Raw genomic sequence first — 18495 nt, forward strand, 5'->3', positions numbered from 1 at the left:
AGAAGAAAATTCCGATTACCATCCCCTCATTTTGAAAGAAAAAGCATACTTCCACAAAGATAAATACAATCATATCCAACATATCAAGTTACAAGGGAGTGCCAACTGGGATCTCTCAAAACGAACATAAAAGTTTGTTTTATTGAAGCAATGTTTACATGCTGTTGTTTTCATACTGCTAGAAAATCTGTTTTTTTCATTTATTTTCATCTTTGTCTATCTACAGTAGAAAGAGCCATTCAAAGTTGCACAGTATGAGACAACTGTGGAAAGTATTTCATATGTAATTTGAAGTGGCATACCAATGACACATTGAGCACACTTCTGGAGAAGTCAGCCGCTTCTGGGGAGGAAGTGCTGATAACCTCTGGATCAGGTTACACATTTAAAACGAATGATGTGCCACAGCCGGCATATTATAAAATATTACATACATCATTCTTATTCTGTTGATAATTCAAGCCACAAAGTGTACTCCTGATTACCGGAAGTAATGCAAGTATGTGTGCTACATATGTATAATGTTTTAAATGATTAGGGCGTGTCTGTTGTGTTTTATGTCACAATGACACAATAAAGATCATAATGCTACTGGTGTGGTGGAGGGAAACAGCTATTAGTAGTGCCAATGTTATTTCAAGCAAAGCTGGGTAATATTAAGTACAAACATCAACCTTAAAAAAAAATCATGCAAAAAAAGCCGGGATGCATTACTAATATGGGCGCTAATGGGTTGAAATTTTGGGCTGAGTAGAGCAGGAATTTTGAAATATTTTTAGTCATGTTACATTAGCAAAATCCAATCACAATTTCTGATAAAGATACAAGAATTATATTTTTCGAGTATGAAAAAGTATCTTTTTCTCCAAATTTCTTTAAAATTTTCAAGTCAAAAGTATTCACTGCGTAGGATACAGTTGCCCAAAACAGACTTTTTCAGGCCGAACAAAACAAAAATGGTTATACTACAACTGACCAGAATGACATGAGACAGGCTTCAAACTGATGGCGGCAAAGACTTTTGCATAACCTATCAAAAGAAGGCAATGACTTTTGCATAACCTATCAAAAGAAGGCAAAGACTTTTGAATAACCTATCAAAAGATGGCAAAGACTTTTGCATAACGTATCAAAAGAAGGTAAAGACTTTTGCATAACCTATCAAAAGAAGGCAAAGACTTTTGCATAACCTATCAAAAGATGACAAAGACTTTTGCATAATCTATCAAAAGGCCTTATGAAATCTAGTTGGCAAATATAATTTTCTTAACAGCTGCTGAAGTTTCTAACACAAAGTCTACTGCTTGTAATATTTACATAAATTTCCTTTAACATACGATTTCTTTTCAAACAGATAATGCAAAATCAATGCAGGAGCCATCACGGCTGTCACACCTAATTATTAGGTGCAAATCAAATTCACACTTTACTGAGTTTTATAAAGGTAAATGACCAATTATATGTAAATTAGCAGACAATAACAGAATATGCTGTTGCTATCTACTGGCCAGCTGCTGCAGAAATCTCCAGTAAATATGTAAATGAAACTAGACAGAATGTTGCCATAATATTGGGTATTCTTGCCCTCTTCTATGAATAATAAATACATACAATTTACAGTACTTATTTAAAATGGACCATCGATATAATAACAGTGTGCGTGTTCAAAGAAGAATCGGTAAAAGCAATCAATTTTGCATTTTTCATAAGTCAATTTCAAGCTTGACTGTGAGCACTGAGAAACAAGTTCCAAACAGCCAATCAGAATCTAGAGCTTTAAGAATGGTCTCGAAACTTAAGATTCACAAAACTGAATCTTCTTCAAAAATCTCCATAAAAAGAACTTAAAACGGTACCTAAATTTTAAAGCTGTAAATTTTGTTTTATAAACACTCAGTTTACATAAAATTATTGCACACAATATTAATAAATATACATTTTACTAATGTATCGCATACAACAAGTGCACGCACCTAGTGACCTTTGCACATTATTACTGCACTTTGTACTAGTCATTTATATCTTGCAATATGTAATAATTGTAACCCTCAGGCATATAAAATCAGCAAGCCATTTCAGGTCAAACACAGGCAATGGCAGGTCAGAGGAATGGGAGTTTGCAGGTTCACTGAACTGATACACTCTTCTGTATTGATTAAATACCCATGGATTCAGCTGGAGAATAGTGCCAAGTGGTTTACTAGTCCAGTTGTGGCCATTTTTACTGATCTTGTTACATTAGGTACCCGTATCGACTGATGCACAATACCAGTGTACAGAGCAGGACTACCAGTTAGCCATACATTATTTACATTATTTTAAAATAATTCTAGTGCCAGATCAGGTTAAATCTTTACTGTCATTACTTTTAAGCATTTTTTTTCTTTTCTCATGCATAAACATAAAAGTATGCTTTAAATTATTAACCCTTTGTGCTGGACACAATTGATTCTGCCTTTGCGACCAGTGTAGATCATGATCAGCCTGCACATCCGTGCGATCTGATCATGATCTGTACTGTTCACCATGCAGCCATTAATATCTTTTTGGTAAGCATCCCTTTTAACAGTTAATGGTTACTGTCCAAATTGGAAGATGGACAAGTTCATTATGGAATTTAGCAGCTGCAAGGGTTAACAAATTTTACACTCTCGCAAGAATTCACTAGCTTTACAACAATCTGTCAATGTAGAGAGATATATGCCCGGTTACCAGACAAGGCTATCAAATATTCTGGCAAATAATTTGTATTCTGGCAATTATTGAACAATCAATGGCTCAATACCAGTTGTTCCATAGCAACAGCTTATTATATCACTATAAAGCAATAAAGTACACAAACCAAAAAGTGCTTTTCAATGATTCAAACCTCAAGGTACAAATCGAGGGCTTAGAGCAAAACTAGTCTATCTGCTTCTATTTCTATATACAGATAGACCAGTTTCGCTCTAAGCCCTCGAAATAATGTAATTGAAGTTTCCACCACAAATACAACAGACATTTAACACTTGTAAGTTAATGCATATATATACTAGTATTTGAATTTATGACTTTAGTACCTGGTGAGTTATGGAAACAGAGCCAATTATTGAATTAAATGTATTCTTTTACCTTATAGTCAATTGACCCTCATTTTGAATGGTATATCCATAATGCCACAAGGTCTACCAGAAAAGAAGCCAGTTTCCTTTCCCTTTTCCAGCACAAGCAATGAAGGGAGCTAGTTGTACCATTTTATATGTCCCAAGCATGACAGTCTGGGGCAAGAAACCACAACAGCATTTGGGTTCTTTCTTTTGTTTGTTTTGGGTTTAACATAGTTTTTCAACAGTATTTAAGTTATGTAACAGCAGACAGTTAACCTTACCAATGTTCCTGGACCCTGTACAAGTACTTCCCGTTCTCCGCAAGTAATTGCCAATTTCTCCACATAAATCAGAGGTGGAGAACTTGGTTGCTGGGGGCTGACTTGAATAACATTGTAAAATGGTTGCACATGTACTTATCCAGACAAAATGTGAAAGTTGTGTCAAGACTTTTAGAATCCAAAATTTGCAGAGAATATAACTTATGCCCCTAAAAGTGATAAAAATATGCTTAAGAACTTTTGAGTCAAATTTTCTTTGACTTATACTCAGCGAAAGCAAAATTATGGCTGAACGGAGGTGAGATACGAAACTGCTAAACTAATTTGCAGCTATGATTCTGTTAATTTTAAGAACTCCCATATCATTATCACTGGCTTGCCAACTATTAAACAAGACTCAAACTGTTAATTTGCCTAGCCAGTAACATTTCAAAATGTGGAGCCTGGCCACTGACTTTACAAAAACACACATCGTTCTTCACAAATGAACTGGCAACAAATTGAAAAATTCTTTATCCTTGAAAAAAAATGTTTTCTTTTCTTTTATTGTTTTTTGTGGAAACATATCTAAATCCTTTACCGACTGATTATATATTTTTGTTTAGTAGCTTGTATTTTAGTCTGTGAACATGGACCTGACTGCTAGTCCATCAATGGGCTTTTACTGTGCCATCTGAAATTAATGCATAAATGCAGCATCTTTAATTTTAAAAGCATACTGAGGACTGCATGTTCCATGTGCCAATATGGCCAAAAGTAACCAAATACACTCTTATATAAAACACTTGCTTTATTGTCTCCATTGCATTCATTTTATCCTTTGCCTCTCACTTACTCAGAGGGATACAAAACACATTTGTACTTGTGCTGTTTAGGACAAAAATATATTCTATTTAGGTCAGTGTTTTTGTAAAGTTTGCAGCTGACACTTCAAAATTATTACCTCCCTTTTAGGTCATGATTGTGTGATTACATAGAAGGTTTTAAGCCTTGATTAAGGAGATGGCACCCTGAACCAACCAAACAGATTTAAGATATTTTAAAGGCTGTTTGAAAGTTTACAAAGGTACACTGTAACTTAAACTGATCAATGTATGACACAAAGCATTTTATCTCTTATGTCCACAAGGACTTTGGTGATAAAATCTGTATAAACACAAAATCTCTCTGGCCTACAGAGAAGGATGTAGCACAAGAGACACTTGGCTTCCCACTTCATGTTAACTAAGTACAATAACCTTCCAAACTAACAGTTTCTGCAAAACTGAAACAAAGAGTAGCAGTTTCCCAAAATTTAATTTCAATTTCAGGACCTCCCCTGGACCTCAGAAAGACGTAGCCATTTTTTGAGAGAAACTGACAAATTGAAGCTGAACTGCTGAAATTTGGCCAGATTTTAATAAAAATTTTGTCGCCACTTTCAAAAATCTGTAGCCAGTTCATTGAATTTGTAGCATTTGGCTACATTGGCGAATGACAGAGGAGCTAGGCTTTTCCAGCTCTGATGGTGGAGGAAGACCCCAAGGTGCCCCTCCATGCATTATTTCATCAAGAGCGGGCACCTGGGTAAAACCACTGACCTTCCGTAAGCCAGCTGGATGGCAAAAACAGTAATTCCAAAAACCTTTAAATTACTTAATTCTCATGTATAACAGAATATAGAACTGCCAATTTTTAGCAGAATACTATATAATAAGCTGAAAATGGCTACATATTTCTCTTTTGGAGATTGGGAAATTTTGCTACACTTTTTCAACAGTGCTTCTAAGGATCTGTCTCACCTAGAGATGGTAACGACAGAAAGAGGCAGCAATACATATATTGTTGTAAAGTAAGTATTGCTATTTTCAACAATGAAACAAAATATGGTAAAAATTAAAAATCAATGTAGTCACTTTCTGTAAGTAATATTATTATGATATCAGAAAAAAAAAAAGATAAAATAAATAGAAATTTATTAAACACTAGCTATGGTGAAAAAGCAAAAAATACGCCGGATACAATTAAATCAAATTATTATCTCATCACATACAGCAGACTAGGTGAAATCACTCCCAAAACAAAATTAATTTCAACCAGGAAATATATGATACTTTAAACATAAATTAGTCACCTATTGTTCCAGATCACTGGTTTTATGAACTGTTTTATTTGTTCCATTTGACAAAAATAACTACTTAGTATTATCATAAACTCAGAATAAAGATGCCTATTATTTATGTAAATGTTGGCATTGAAAATGCAAGCTACATTTCTATGTCCCAAAATAAATTTGCATTCTCAGTGTGTCAAACTGTGACCCAGTTCTTTCCTATTTTATTCAAATTAATTCTGTACTTGCAGCAAAGAATGAAACATTATAAACTGTTGATATACCATAAAGAAGATATAGGTTATAAATAACATTTGTATTCAAAAGCATAATTTTCACTTTTGATTAAAATGTACCGTAAGTTTTAGCTTAGTGTTGTAACTAAATTATTTTTAAGTGACATGCTTGGCAAATGCTACACCCCTGATATCACCATTAAACTTAACTGGTAGCTTATTTTTACTGAAAACGTCAAATTTCACTGCAGAAGGGCAATGTTAATACTTGTATCAAATCATGCAATATTGTGATCATGCCTGAGAACTTAAAGGCGTATGCTAGAATTCCCTGTATATGAGATGGGCGAAAATTTTCCCAATAACAGAATTTCTTTAAACTTTGGATATTGAAGGACAATCATCTAAGAAACAAAAAAATGCAATAAAAATCATAGGTCACCGGATTCGAAAAAGAGTTATCTGCCCTTGAAGACGTCATTTTTGGGGGAAATGCCGTTTTCAAGGGCAGATAACTCTTTTTTGATACCGGTGACCTATGATTTTTATTGCATTTTCTTGTTTCTTAGATGATTGTCTTTCAATATCCAAAGTTTAAAGAAATTCTGTTATTGGGAAAATTTTCGCACCAAATTCTAGCATACGTCCTTAAGTGCAAAGTAATTTTAATGGATTTCTATTTGTTTGTACACCTACATAATTGTAAATGTAATGTAGTCTACACACACAAGTGACTGTTCACAAGACCTACATTATATTTACAACATTACATGATTAAATAAATGAGTTAAGGTATATTTTGCCAAAATTTCAGTATGACAGAAACAACAATATTCTTTTAACTATTTTAGGCAACCTCATCCCTGAAAAAAAAAACGAAAATCAAAAACTACTGAAGGCACTGTTCAAGCAAGGGTATGGAAAACCACAGGTACATAAAACAAAAGATTTTTTTTAATGTGTTGTATGGGATATATACTAGAATACTAAGCTTATTATAGTATATAGCCCATATTATATACTTATTAAATGACTTGCCGGTCAATATTCAAAATGCTGCCCAAGGTCTGAAGGTTAAGAGTTTTTAATAATTGACAGACAAGCCATTTAGAAGTTTTCACAGTTCACAATATTTTTTAAATTTTGACTCATCAAGTTCAACCAAGTAAACTGGTGTTGAATATTGTATATACAGAAAACTGGTAATATATTTATATTTGGAGTCATGTAAAAAACAAATTATTGAAAGATACTTTTCAAAGTTCTGAACTTGGGTTATAGTTAGTATTCAACCCAGTTTTTTTGCCTTTATACTTAAGAACCAGTTACAAAGACCTCTGCAGGAAAACAGACACCCCGTGCCATCAATAAGAATGCCATGGGAATATACGGCATGTTTCTTTGATCTTTTGCCAAACGAAGCGTGACAAGTTAACTCCACTTTTCTCACCTATTTGTAGCACTTTATCAACAGCTCCAGACTCCAAAAGTTTAATCCCTTGATTGAATGGAAGTTTGTCACTGTCTGCATTTTCCTTACCAACTTGTGAAAAAGATGAATACATGCAAATATCTCGTTCATTACGAGGAAATGACCAAAAAACTATCCGACTTTGAACTGGTTCGGGTATCCTATCGAACCGCTGCTCAATTTTTTGAAATGGTATATTTTCGCCAACAATTTTAGCACATATGTCAAGAAGAGACTCTGTATTATGTAATTTCCCACTTTTGGAAGAATTTCCTTTTGAATAAGATCCATTTTGGTCCTTTGAATTTTCGCCTAGCGAAACTCGCATCCGCTTAGCAGCCGCCATTGGGAACATCTGATTACTTAGGGGTGTGTGCGCATGCGTCAATTAATCGGAGTAAACTTACACGCATGCGCAAGTCAGCTGTCAATCAAATGTATGCTCGATACGGGCTATTGGAATTCCCATTCTTCCGCAATATATTGTTATTGATGTGTATTGCCGCCCTGTAGCTAGCATTGACGAATCCCATTCATGTATTGATTACTAGTAATAAAAATGTCAACAATGCGTAAATGATGTATAGTACTTTTGTAAAGTTCGGAGACTGACGAATATTTGTTATTTCGAAATGCGCGTCAACAAGTTTAAAATACTGACAGTGGAAAAAAGAAATTTTACAGTTTGATATTTATGTAAATAAGTATCTTATACACGCGACAACGTCTAACAGACTAGCTTGCTATTTAAAATGCTTCAGTTTTTATACTCGTATTTTTCAAGTCATCCTATTATGATCATAATGCATGTAGGGCGTATTTATCAAAAATTATTTTAACTTCCGTGCCCGTGCAATCACGCTGATTTGATTTTTGATTTAATCATATTTTATTGCTCTTTGATATGTTATTACAATTACAATTCAAACATACATAATCAAAAGGCAAAAGGGTCGGACAACAAGTTCTGACAACATTAGAGACTGTCCTTCCCTTATTAAGCTGTAGATAGAAAAAACGAACACAAAAAATAACATCATATACACTCGAGCAATAATAAACTACAGATGGCGGATATACAAGTGTTTATAAGAGAAAAAAAAATGATGAAAATGAAAACACTTTTTCGTAATGAAAAAAAAAACACACACACAAAAGAAAAATACAAAGAAAAAAACTTTCAATATGATGGTATGAGTCTCTCTGTCTGTCTGCGACTGTCACGAGATGTTTCACGTTTATATAATTTTGAACAATGGTGGATAAATTTAGTCAGATACTAGTAAGATGTTGTTTTATCTGTTGTTAATACTATGTATTATTTAAACCTTTCTGTGTTTTATAAACTTTTGCACTTCGTTGAATATCAGTGATTTTTCCTCCATTGTTAAATCTTCTTTAGACTTTACCAAATAATAATGCGTTAATTAGTACTTAGGGGATGATAGGAAGGTGTGGATGTAAAAATTTGGTGTCTTTGATCTCGGAAACGATTGAATTTTAACAAGAAATGTTCAGCATCTTCAATGCCATAGCCACATTCACACTGAGCTGAATCTCTTAAATGATTTTTAAAAAGATCACCATTTAAACTACTACATCTATTTCTAATTCTGGCGTGATAAACAATGTCCTTACACCAGATAAGTAAAACACAGGAACTTCTGGAGGTTTAAATTTTTCTTTGAGACTTGTCTTAAAAGCGTTTAAAGTGGAAGATTCTCGAATATTAATTTCTAGATTGTTCCAAGCAGAAATAGCAGATGGTAAAAATGATTTTGAAAATATTTCTGTTCTTCTTGCAACTGTAACATAATTATTATCTTTCTTAAGTTACATGGAGTAGTTTCTGAAACTTCATGTGGAAAGAGAGTATTAAGATAGTCTGGTAAATCGCCGTGTTTAGTTAATTTTTGAATCAATCGACGGTCTGATAATGATACCCATCCTGTTTCTTGTAGTAACCTTTCGATCGAAACGGACTTTGTAGACTTACACAGTCTGTTGAGATTAAACATTTCCCATTTTATTTATTTTTTTTTTTTAAATATATATCAAATTTTCTGTAGCTCCCTTTTACTGTGGCTTATCTCAACAGAGACAGAGGCTAGAGATATTGTAAATTTTATGAGAAAGTGGTATCAGAGAGGATTTTATGGCCAAGTGCTTTACAGGTAATGACTCTAACGACTGATGCCAGTCTACGGACTTTGTTAAACCAGTAACTAACCTTGCAGCTTCGTACTGTAATCTTTCAATATTTTCTTTTTCGTATTCGGTACAATTATCCCAAATTACACTGGCATACTGTAATATAGGCCGCATGTACGAAATGTAAATTTGATTTAAAGTTTTCCTGTTTAATTTGAATTTTAACAATCGCATTGATCCCAATATTTTTGAGGCAGATTTAGTTATATTTGAAATATGTTCATGCCAAGTACCGTCTTCACTTAATGCAAGACCAAGATGTTTATGGTGTTGGGTAAAATGTAACTGAACATAATCAAAATACAAAGTAGGTTTAGGATTATTAGTAAAAGAGCAGTAAAGTACTTCTGTCTTGTTAGGGTTAAATGTATGCCCACTCTGTTATCCGTTTGAGGTCTTCATTGAGAGTAAATTCTATATCGTTTGAGTCGCAACTAGTTACAGATAAGGAACTGTCATCAGCAAAAAGACGTGTTAAACATTCAAGGTTTTCAGCTATATCATTAACGTATATCAAAAATAAAAGAGGATCTAACACTGGCCCTTGAGGGACGCCTGCATTTGCATATATAACATCAGAATACGAGCAAACAACAAAAACTTTCTGACTTCTGGATTCAAGATAACTTTTAAACCATACGTATAAAATGTCGTTAATTCCATATTGCTGCAATTTGAATAGTAGCCCTTTGTGCCAAACTCTGTCGCAAAAAATCTATGCATGTTGATTTTTTATCATCAAATGACTTATAAATCTGATACCTGTCCTATTTTTTATATTATTATTATTGTAATTTATACTGAATTTCAGTTGATAATGACACTGTGTTAGATTTTGACCCTTGTTCGAGTCTCTACACCCCTTGTACCTACCTATACCATATATGAATATGTTCGTAGATGACTTGGCTTGCATTTAAGCTACTTACAAGTCCATATGATGCCATCAGAGCTCAGGACAGGTATAAGAAAATGACCAAACTTGTTATATGCGGTAGGGTGCTGGCCAATACTAAGCTGACCCGACCCGGGGAGCCGTGAGAATTGCTCCAATGGTGTCATTGGACTCAGTGAAGGCAGTGCTTGGGTTTTCAGGACTGTCTTGACTTCTCTGACAAGTTCATATTTTGAGAATATTACTGGAATTTGACCTACGACCTTGGCCCCTAGCCGACCTGGTTCGAACCTGACGTGGCCTCTTTTCTCTAGGTACTGACTTGCCCTTTGCAACAAGGTATCAATTATTAAAATCGGACATCAGGTTATGAAGATATGGCTCCTCAGACAAGGACCACCCCTCTATTTAATATAAGAAGAAGTATGCATATTTTCACGAAAAATGATACATTTTGAGACGGTTCTCCGACGAAACCGTCGGCGATAAAAGTATACAAATTAAATATCCGTTTAGATGATATTTGAATTTAATTCATAAAAGTTATTTCATTAAATTATCTTGTGTTTGGAACATTCTACAATTATTTGAAGTTAATGAAAAACACGGACATTTTCCGTACGGAAAAGTACGGAAATACAGCTTTTATCCTAAATTACGTACAGACGGACGAACAGATGTTGTCTTTTTTTGTCACAAACATTCAGATTTTGTCATTTTCTTTCAAAACAAGTTTTTATTTGCAGTCATTTACCCAAAATAAATATTTTATAAGCACGTTTTCCTTATTTTACTGCTAAAATTTTAAGCCAAAATGGCAAAGTTCAGCAAATGTTCCCGACGGCGTGCCCGTCGGGGAAGAACATTGTTTTTAATATTCGATTAGGCAATACTACTTATTAAAAGAAATTTCAGTTTGATGCCTTACTTTTAACGCTTTTAATAATAAAATGAAATTGATGAATTGTTCGAAAAATGCGACCAAGATTAGCCGGTATTTATTTAAGTGAACACCGGTATTTATTCAAGTGAACAGCGGTCGACGCACGGCAATGCGATACGACATCGCGACAATGTCGTTTAAGAATGTCGTTTGTTGTATCGCATTGTCGCGATGTCGTATCGCATTGTCGTGTGTAGTATCGCGATGTCGCGCGTCGTGCTATTGGCACACAGGCGACACACGACAATGCGACACGACATCGCGACAATGTCGTTTGAGAATGTCGTGTGTCGTATCGCATTGTCGCGCGTCGTATCGCATTGTCACGCGTCGCTAAAATGCAGGACACGACGCGCGACAATGCGATACGACATCGTGACATTGCGACACGACATAGCGACAATGCAATACGACGCACGACAATGCGATGCGACAGACGACAATGCGACGCGGCATCGCGACATATCGTGCCAAATTTGCCAACTCGACGCACGACATTGCGAAGAGACATCGCGACATTTTGAAGAATGTCATATCGCATTGTCGCGCGTCGTATCGCATTGTCGTGTGTCGTATCGCATTGTCGCGATGCCGTATCACAATGTCGTGTGTCGCCTTTTTGACGACAAAAATGGAACTGATAATGTAATAACTGATACGTATTTATTTATCTCGGATATTTATGCAAGTACAAAAAAAGAAACAGAAACAAGCTTGAAATGGGAAACAGAGCTCAAGTTATGAACCATTTTCCGTTATGTAATAGCTAATTCCAAATTGAGGGAAGGTAATACTGATTTTTCACATCTTCTGGACAAACAGAAAATTCCCTCTTTGCTTAAGCGGGCGAAACGGTGGACATCAAAGATATTTTTAATGGAAGCCTATGGCAAAAATTGTATTCATACTTATGTATTTTAGCGCTGTATTATGCCTTTCGAAAAAAAAGGAGATAACTTTCTCATTTCTGAGCGAACGTTATTTATTTCTGAGTACCTATTTTCTTGGTTAGATTATTTCCTCAAGAGGATGAAATATTGGTGCGGAAACGTGTTTACCTTGAATTAAATGGATAAAAATAATGTGTTCATCATGTCTTTTGTACGTTATTCGGCACAGATTTACTTTTTCTAAATCGAGAAACATACTAGAAGTAAGAAAGAGGTACTGATACTGTACTTGGTTCAAACAGATTTTTGCAATAAAAAATCAAGAATTTACAATATTAAAATGTAGTTTACAAAATTAAAGTCGTATTTCACCCTTGGGTGCAAAATGGAGTTTTTCAGCATCACTGAAAACAAAGGAAACTCCTATCCGGATGCCAAAAATATATAACTTTTTGAAAACCCTGACAATATCAAAATTGTTTAAGGGATAGCCACACTCCTTGAATTTTACAAATACACTAACTACGGTGCTCAGAGCAATTGGTGTTTTGCCCATTCGCCGAGCAACGACGAAACGGTTCGATGATGCGATAAACGCGAAAGCACAATGCGAATCATTCTCGCATACCAGAGGTCTACCGTGGTTCCCCGTCTCGGGATTTTGACGAACATCTGATGGATGAGAATGAATGCGAATATATAAATATCACACTTTTGCATTGTTTTTTTTTCGCATCGTATTATAGCACATTTTTCTTACGATCTAAAGGTGCAATAGTGCGATGTTAATATCTCACGTTTATGTGATATCGCAATTTAGCCCTTAATCGAGAGGCGATATTGCAATAAACACGAATGTTGATATCGCGTCTTCGCATCATGTTTTCGCATCGTCTGATCGAGAATTCGCATCGCTTTATCACATTGTCGCAAAGGGGCGAAACGCTGGCCCTGATGAAACACCATACTTATCCGAACTTGAAATTATTCGTTACGTCATTTGTCAGTGACGGAACTCTAAAAAGACGTCGTTTCTATAATCACGACGTCTTTGATACTGACGTCAAAATCCAAAACAAAAGCTTGTCTGAACTGCTCACACGATTCTTTTGACGAATTTAAATATGGGCTGTTGTCTTGGAAAAATTAAAGCGAAAAGGAACAGTGTTTCGCCTTCATATATTGAGGATGAGATACGTAAACGAATATCGGGGAAATCAGTAAAACGTGATGCGCCTGGCGCATCACTCTTGAAAGAAATGGCCAAACAACTGGAAGATGGTAAGAAACTTATGAATGTATTTCATTTTAAAATTATACAACACAGTTATACATAATTATTTTTAAACAGGCTATAGAGAAATCAATTTATTGATATGAGAAACAAAAAGAAATCAAATTATACTAAAACGTAGCAGAGCAATTTTCAAGACGCATTGCGGGGTGGGGGGGGGGGGGGGGGGTTTACAATTCAAGAACGGAATAGTCCTTTTGCAGAATTAAAGCAAATGTTCTTTCGCTTATTTCATTATTTTGCATATCAAAGCAAATACATTTTGCATATCAGTTCATTTGAAACTCAAAGCGAATGTGTTGGGTTTTTTTACATAACAAGTGGGTTTTTTTTTCAAACTTAATGCAAATGTTCTTTTGCATAACAAAGCGGATGTTCTTTTACAAAATCAAAGTGAATGTTCTCCTGCATGTCAAAACGAATGTTCTTTTGCAAAATCAAAGTGAATGTCCTTTGCGTTCTTTTGCATATCAAAGCCAGTGTTCCTTTTCAAAATCAAACAGAAGGTTCTTTTTCATATCTAAGTAAATGTTCTTTTGCATGTCAAACCGAATGTTTCTTTTTTACATATCAAAGCAAATGTTCCTTTTGCCAAATCACAGCGTATGTCCTTTTGCATATCGAAAAGATTTTCTATTGCATATCATAGCAAATGTTCTTTTGCATATTTAAGGTACTGATCTTTTGCATATCAAAGTGAATGTTCTTATAATTACTAACTTTGAATAGTAGAGCTTTCCTGTCACCCTTTCATCTGTGTGGGTATCTAATCACAAAAGGTTTGCAAGTAAGGTTTCTCGAAAATGACTGTGCGAAATGTTTTCAAACTTCACACATGTATTTGGCATGAAGAGATGACCTGTTACATACAGTGATCCTACCGCTCGCTCAAGCATTGATGGTTCAAGTACCGAGGCTTGCTCGAGCAATTCTTTAGCTTTTATCTTGTCAAAATTATGTCCCATTTTAAGTTAGAAATTTTGGTTAAGTTTTGCATTTAAGCAGGGTTCTCAAAAACTGCTAAGCCAAACGCTAGGTCTTCTGCATAATGACAGGTCCAATCTTAGTACAATTTAGCTTCAATACATTTCTATATATTTCTGAACATCTTTCTGAATATTTCTGAATGACCGACTATTTCTGAATTGATATCTGAAATTTTCTGAATATATTTGAACTGATGTTTAAATATTTCTGATTTATGTCTGAATATTTCTGAACTGATATCTGAATATTTCTGAATAGATGTCTGAACATTTTTTTTTTAAAAATGTCTGAATTTGTTTGATTTTTTTTTCTGAATTTGTACTAAATTGTGCCAATTAAGCAGGTATTGCACAACTGAGCAAACAATGGCTTTTCAAACAGATTTTTTTTCATGATGAATATGACATTTTGTAGCAGTTTTTATGTACTTTCCTAACCTGACATACGTTAGTTAGGTTAGCAATCACGAAAAAGTACACACTCATGACGTCAACGTAAGAAATTATCAGCCTGATACGTCATAAGTATCAATTGTTCAATATCATCTAATTATCCACCTCTGTATCCCTTTAAAGCCATTTTCATTAATACATATTTTAAGTACTCATTTCTCTTAAAATGTGTTTGAGCAATAATAGAGCATCTTCAGAATACATAATTCTTCTGTGGGTTTTACTAGATCAAGAACAGAAGCAGACCAGTTCAGAATACACAAATTTTTAACTGTTCTTACGTTGTTCTTGAAATAACTTTAAGAACTAAAGAGGAAATTTTGTAGAACTTTCAATGGTCATGATAAGTCTTTAGAATGTTCAAGAACATTACAAAACTGTTCTTTAGTTGTACTTGAAGTAACTTCAAGAACAAAAGTAGAACAGAGTTCAGGATGTTCAAGAGTGAAACATGAACTATTCTAATTTAAAGAACTTAATAAATTCCAGAACAAGTTGGTGAACTGTTATTAATGATGAGTTACCTTTCAAGAGCAAAATGTTCATGAACATGCATAAAGCAGTGTTCAAGAACTATTTTTATTCTTGAACTGTTTAAGCAATTGTGCGTCTTTTTAGGGTAGCAGGCCAGCACTGACTGACATTTCACTTGGAACTATTTAATTCCCTATTTCTTCAATTTATTATAGAACTTCCATCAAAAGTAAGTGTAGGAAAAAGAGGTGTTCAATAAAGATACGTAAATAAAATCGTATGTGCTCGTTTAAATATTCATAGAATAGTGACCTTTGACAAATTTCTTCAATGATTCTTGGTAGGTTCTTAATAACTCCAGGAACAAAGTCGAGTATTTTTAGAATCTTTTATATCATAACAGGTCCTTAAAATGTTCAAGAACATTACAAGAACTATTAAAGAAATTCATGAATTCCTAAACCGTCCTTTAATTATACTTGACGTAACTTTACGAACGAAATGAGAAAATTTTAGGAAAAGTTGTTAAAATGATCAAGAACGTAACATGAACTATTAAAGAACTTAATGAATTTTAAACAAATGTTGATGAACTGTTTTTAATTAATGTTCAGTTACAGTTCAAGTACAAATGCTCATGAACAGCCATAAATCACTGTTAAAGATCTGTTTTTAATGTCATACATCAATTATTGAACTGTTAATATTAAAATATAAGAACTGAATTTCGCAGGATGTAAATTATTCTAACATACATTATGATTTGCTATTTTTTAAGCTGAAATCGAGGAGTCCAAGATGACAAAGGGCGGCGTTTCATTCACTCTAGATTTCAAAACCGGTGACCCCACTAGGATGCCATCCAGACTCGCTGATCAACTGGACGGGGCTCTAACCCCAACCGAAGACGAAAAAGAGGTATGACTTCCCTGGCTTTGAGAGATCAAGTTTTAATTTTGACACTTTGAATAACTGCCCTAAGGAAACAACCATGGAATTGCTTGTCTCTGAACTTAACCTGTACGCGTTTTTTGTATGTGTTTTTTTGTTTTTTTGTTGTTGTTTTTTTTTTTGGAAAAAAAAGAAAGAAAATTAAGTAATAATTTTACTCAAGTGGACTTCATCTGACAGTGTTTTAGTTGCGGAAGAATTCGAACGCCATTTGTGAATAGTATAAATAAATACATGATATGCAACTTGTACGGTCAATGGGGATATCTATATTACAATATAAGTGCTCACATTAGAAGGAGATTTTCTGGCCACGCTTTTAACCTTTAGCCTGCTGACGGTTTGCGACCAGTGCAGACCAAGATCAGCCTGCACATCCGTGCAGTCTGATCATGGTCTGCACTGTTCGCTGTTCAGTCAGTAAATCTTCAGTGAACACCCCTTCGAATAATAAATGGTATTGCCCTAATTGAATGATGGACCAGTCCATTATAGAAATTTAGCAGGCTAAAGGTTAAGGACGCTGGCTACGAATCACTTGCCATTCGCCTCTGTGTGTTCGAAACGTCGCCAGTGGTGTAGAATTGTTTCATGTGAGCAAGCCATCACGCTGACCCACGGAAAGACGGTGGTGCCCACCCGTGCCTAAAATAAAGTCCGAAGGGGGCAACTGGGGTCTTCTTCCACCTCGAAAGTTGATAAGTCTCCAAATGACCTTGTGTCTTTGTGACTTTGAACCTAAACAAACTCACATAAGACAGCTATGCAAAATAAATCCGAAAAAAAAAAACAACAAATAAAATCATGTTGGAAATCTTGAGTAAGTAGAAGTCGTTATGAAACATTTTAATGTGTTTAGAACAGTAATAATTAGTATTCAAACATTAAAAACACCGACTTTGACATCATTTTAGCAGGTTATAACGGGCGACCAATGTAAACAATATTTGTTACAACCAAACTACTGTATGGCGACATTTTTCATATTTTCAGGTACATTACACAGCCAGTGAAAAGGAGCTGCTTGCAGAGCTGTTACGCGAGGATATTTTACGAGAGAAGAGTGTCAAGGCTCGTAGAGATGTACAGCTGTATGACGCAGCAAGACGCCGAGCTGCGTATAATACTTAGACAGGTATTTTCAATATTTGAAAACAATATTTATGGCAGGATATTAACAAACCAAGTTTTTTTTTTTTTTTAAATTAGCATGTATCATTGTTTAACAGGATAACTACATAGAATTAATGATTATCACCAATTAAGACACGAGATTTGTCGCAATAATCTAAAGGAGTAATCTTAGGCAATCTATTCATTAACACATCCGAATTATTCAGCTCATATTTAGGTGCAAGGCAATTCATAAACATGTTAAAATCTTTTACAGGTCTGTACAGGGCCAAGCGTAGAAACAGAATGCGCTGACGAAGATAAAATTATTTTGTATATATATATAGATCTATATGAAATAGTTTGTAAATAGAGAGAAAAACTGTAATCGTGCAACAAAATAAAGTGCTTCAATTCTGAGTCTTCTCCGTCACTTCTCAAATCAACCGTAGTTTTTAATATGCTGTTGGGGTTGATGTCTGTACGGACAATGTTGTAGTCGCGCTTGAAGTAAGCATTACAAAAAAAACAAGAACTCTTACCAGGGCTTCGAGATCCAAATATCACATGCGTGCGCAGCTTGTGCACTGGAAATATTTCAGATGTTTTCTAGACTGGTAAAGTTTAAGATCGCTATTTTGTTCAAAGGCTAGGTGAAAGCACCAGACGTTCCTTTCTACGAGGATACCTGTTACATATACTGGTCCCAATTCCAGCCCTGGCAGTCGATTCCCTGCTACCACTGTCTCCGATAATACATTTGAACAGTTTATGTGTAGATACCGTTTACATACCAAGTGAAACATTTATTATGATTATGATTATTATTGCGTTTAAGACTTTGAAATGGTTTGACCTATTCTATTAAATGGTATTGTAATCATCAAATGGTTCATCATCAACAGGGAAATTAACTGAATAATGATATACAGAACAGAAAATAAAATCAAAATTTTGTTTTGAAGGATATTTCCGCGTATAAAACTTTTCAGAAGAAAGGTGTTGCCATATGGTTCTTAACATAGTTCTTACTTTTTGTAATTTGCAGTATTTTCTGCATATTGATGTGAAACATTTTTTTTTACAAAAAGAAGCGTCGTTTCATCTTTCTGACTGATC

At 34.7% G+C, this 18495-nt stretch overlaps 2 protein-coding genes across 3 annotated transcripts in view; one reads left to right on the forward strand and one right to left on the reverse strand.

The window, feature by feature from the left end:
- Positions 1-7557, reverse strand: part of LOC123524259 (zinc finger SWIM domain-containing protein 6-like) — a 63654-nt gene extending 56097 nt beyond the window's left edge. Inside the window, exon 1 of the mRNA XM_053539070.1 lies at positions 7146-7557. Coding sequence (XP_053395045.1) covers positions 7146-7521 — 376 coding nt within the window. The 5' untranslated portion in view covers positions 7522-7557. The remainder of the gene's footprint in view (positions 1-7145) is intronic.
- Positions 7558-13160: 5603 nt separating this feature from the next.
- On the forward strand, positions 13161-18044 carry LOC123523395 (uncharacterized). 2 transcript variants are annotated; one of them, XM_053539976.1, is made up of 5 exons: positions 13161-13386; positions 16091-16148; positions 16212-16230; positions 17257-17398; positions 17654-18044. In XM_053539976.1, exons 1-4 carry the CDS (start codon positions 13230-13232, stop codon positions 17392-17394), a joined length of 372 nt encoding a protein of 123 aa, XP_053395951.1. In that variant the 5' UTR covers positions 13161-13229; the 3' UTR covers positions 17395-17398; positions 17654-18044. The 2 variants fall into 2 exon arrangements, with proteins under 2 accessions (XP_053395951.1, XP_045157013.2); XM_045301078.2 differs by having other exon boundaries at positions 16091-16230; positions 17654-17998.
- The last annotated feature ends 451 nt before the right edge of the window (positions 18045-18495 follow it).

The sequence above is a fragment of the Mercenaria mercenaria genome, chromosome 3 (genome assembly GCF_021730395.1).
Source record: "Mercenaria mercenaria strain notata chromosome 3, MADL_Memer_1, whole genome shotgun sequence".
Classification (NCBI taxonomy): Eukaryota; Metazoa; Mollusca; class Bivalvia; order Venerida; family Veneridae; genus Mercenaria; species Mercenaria mercenaria.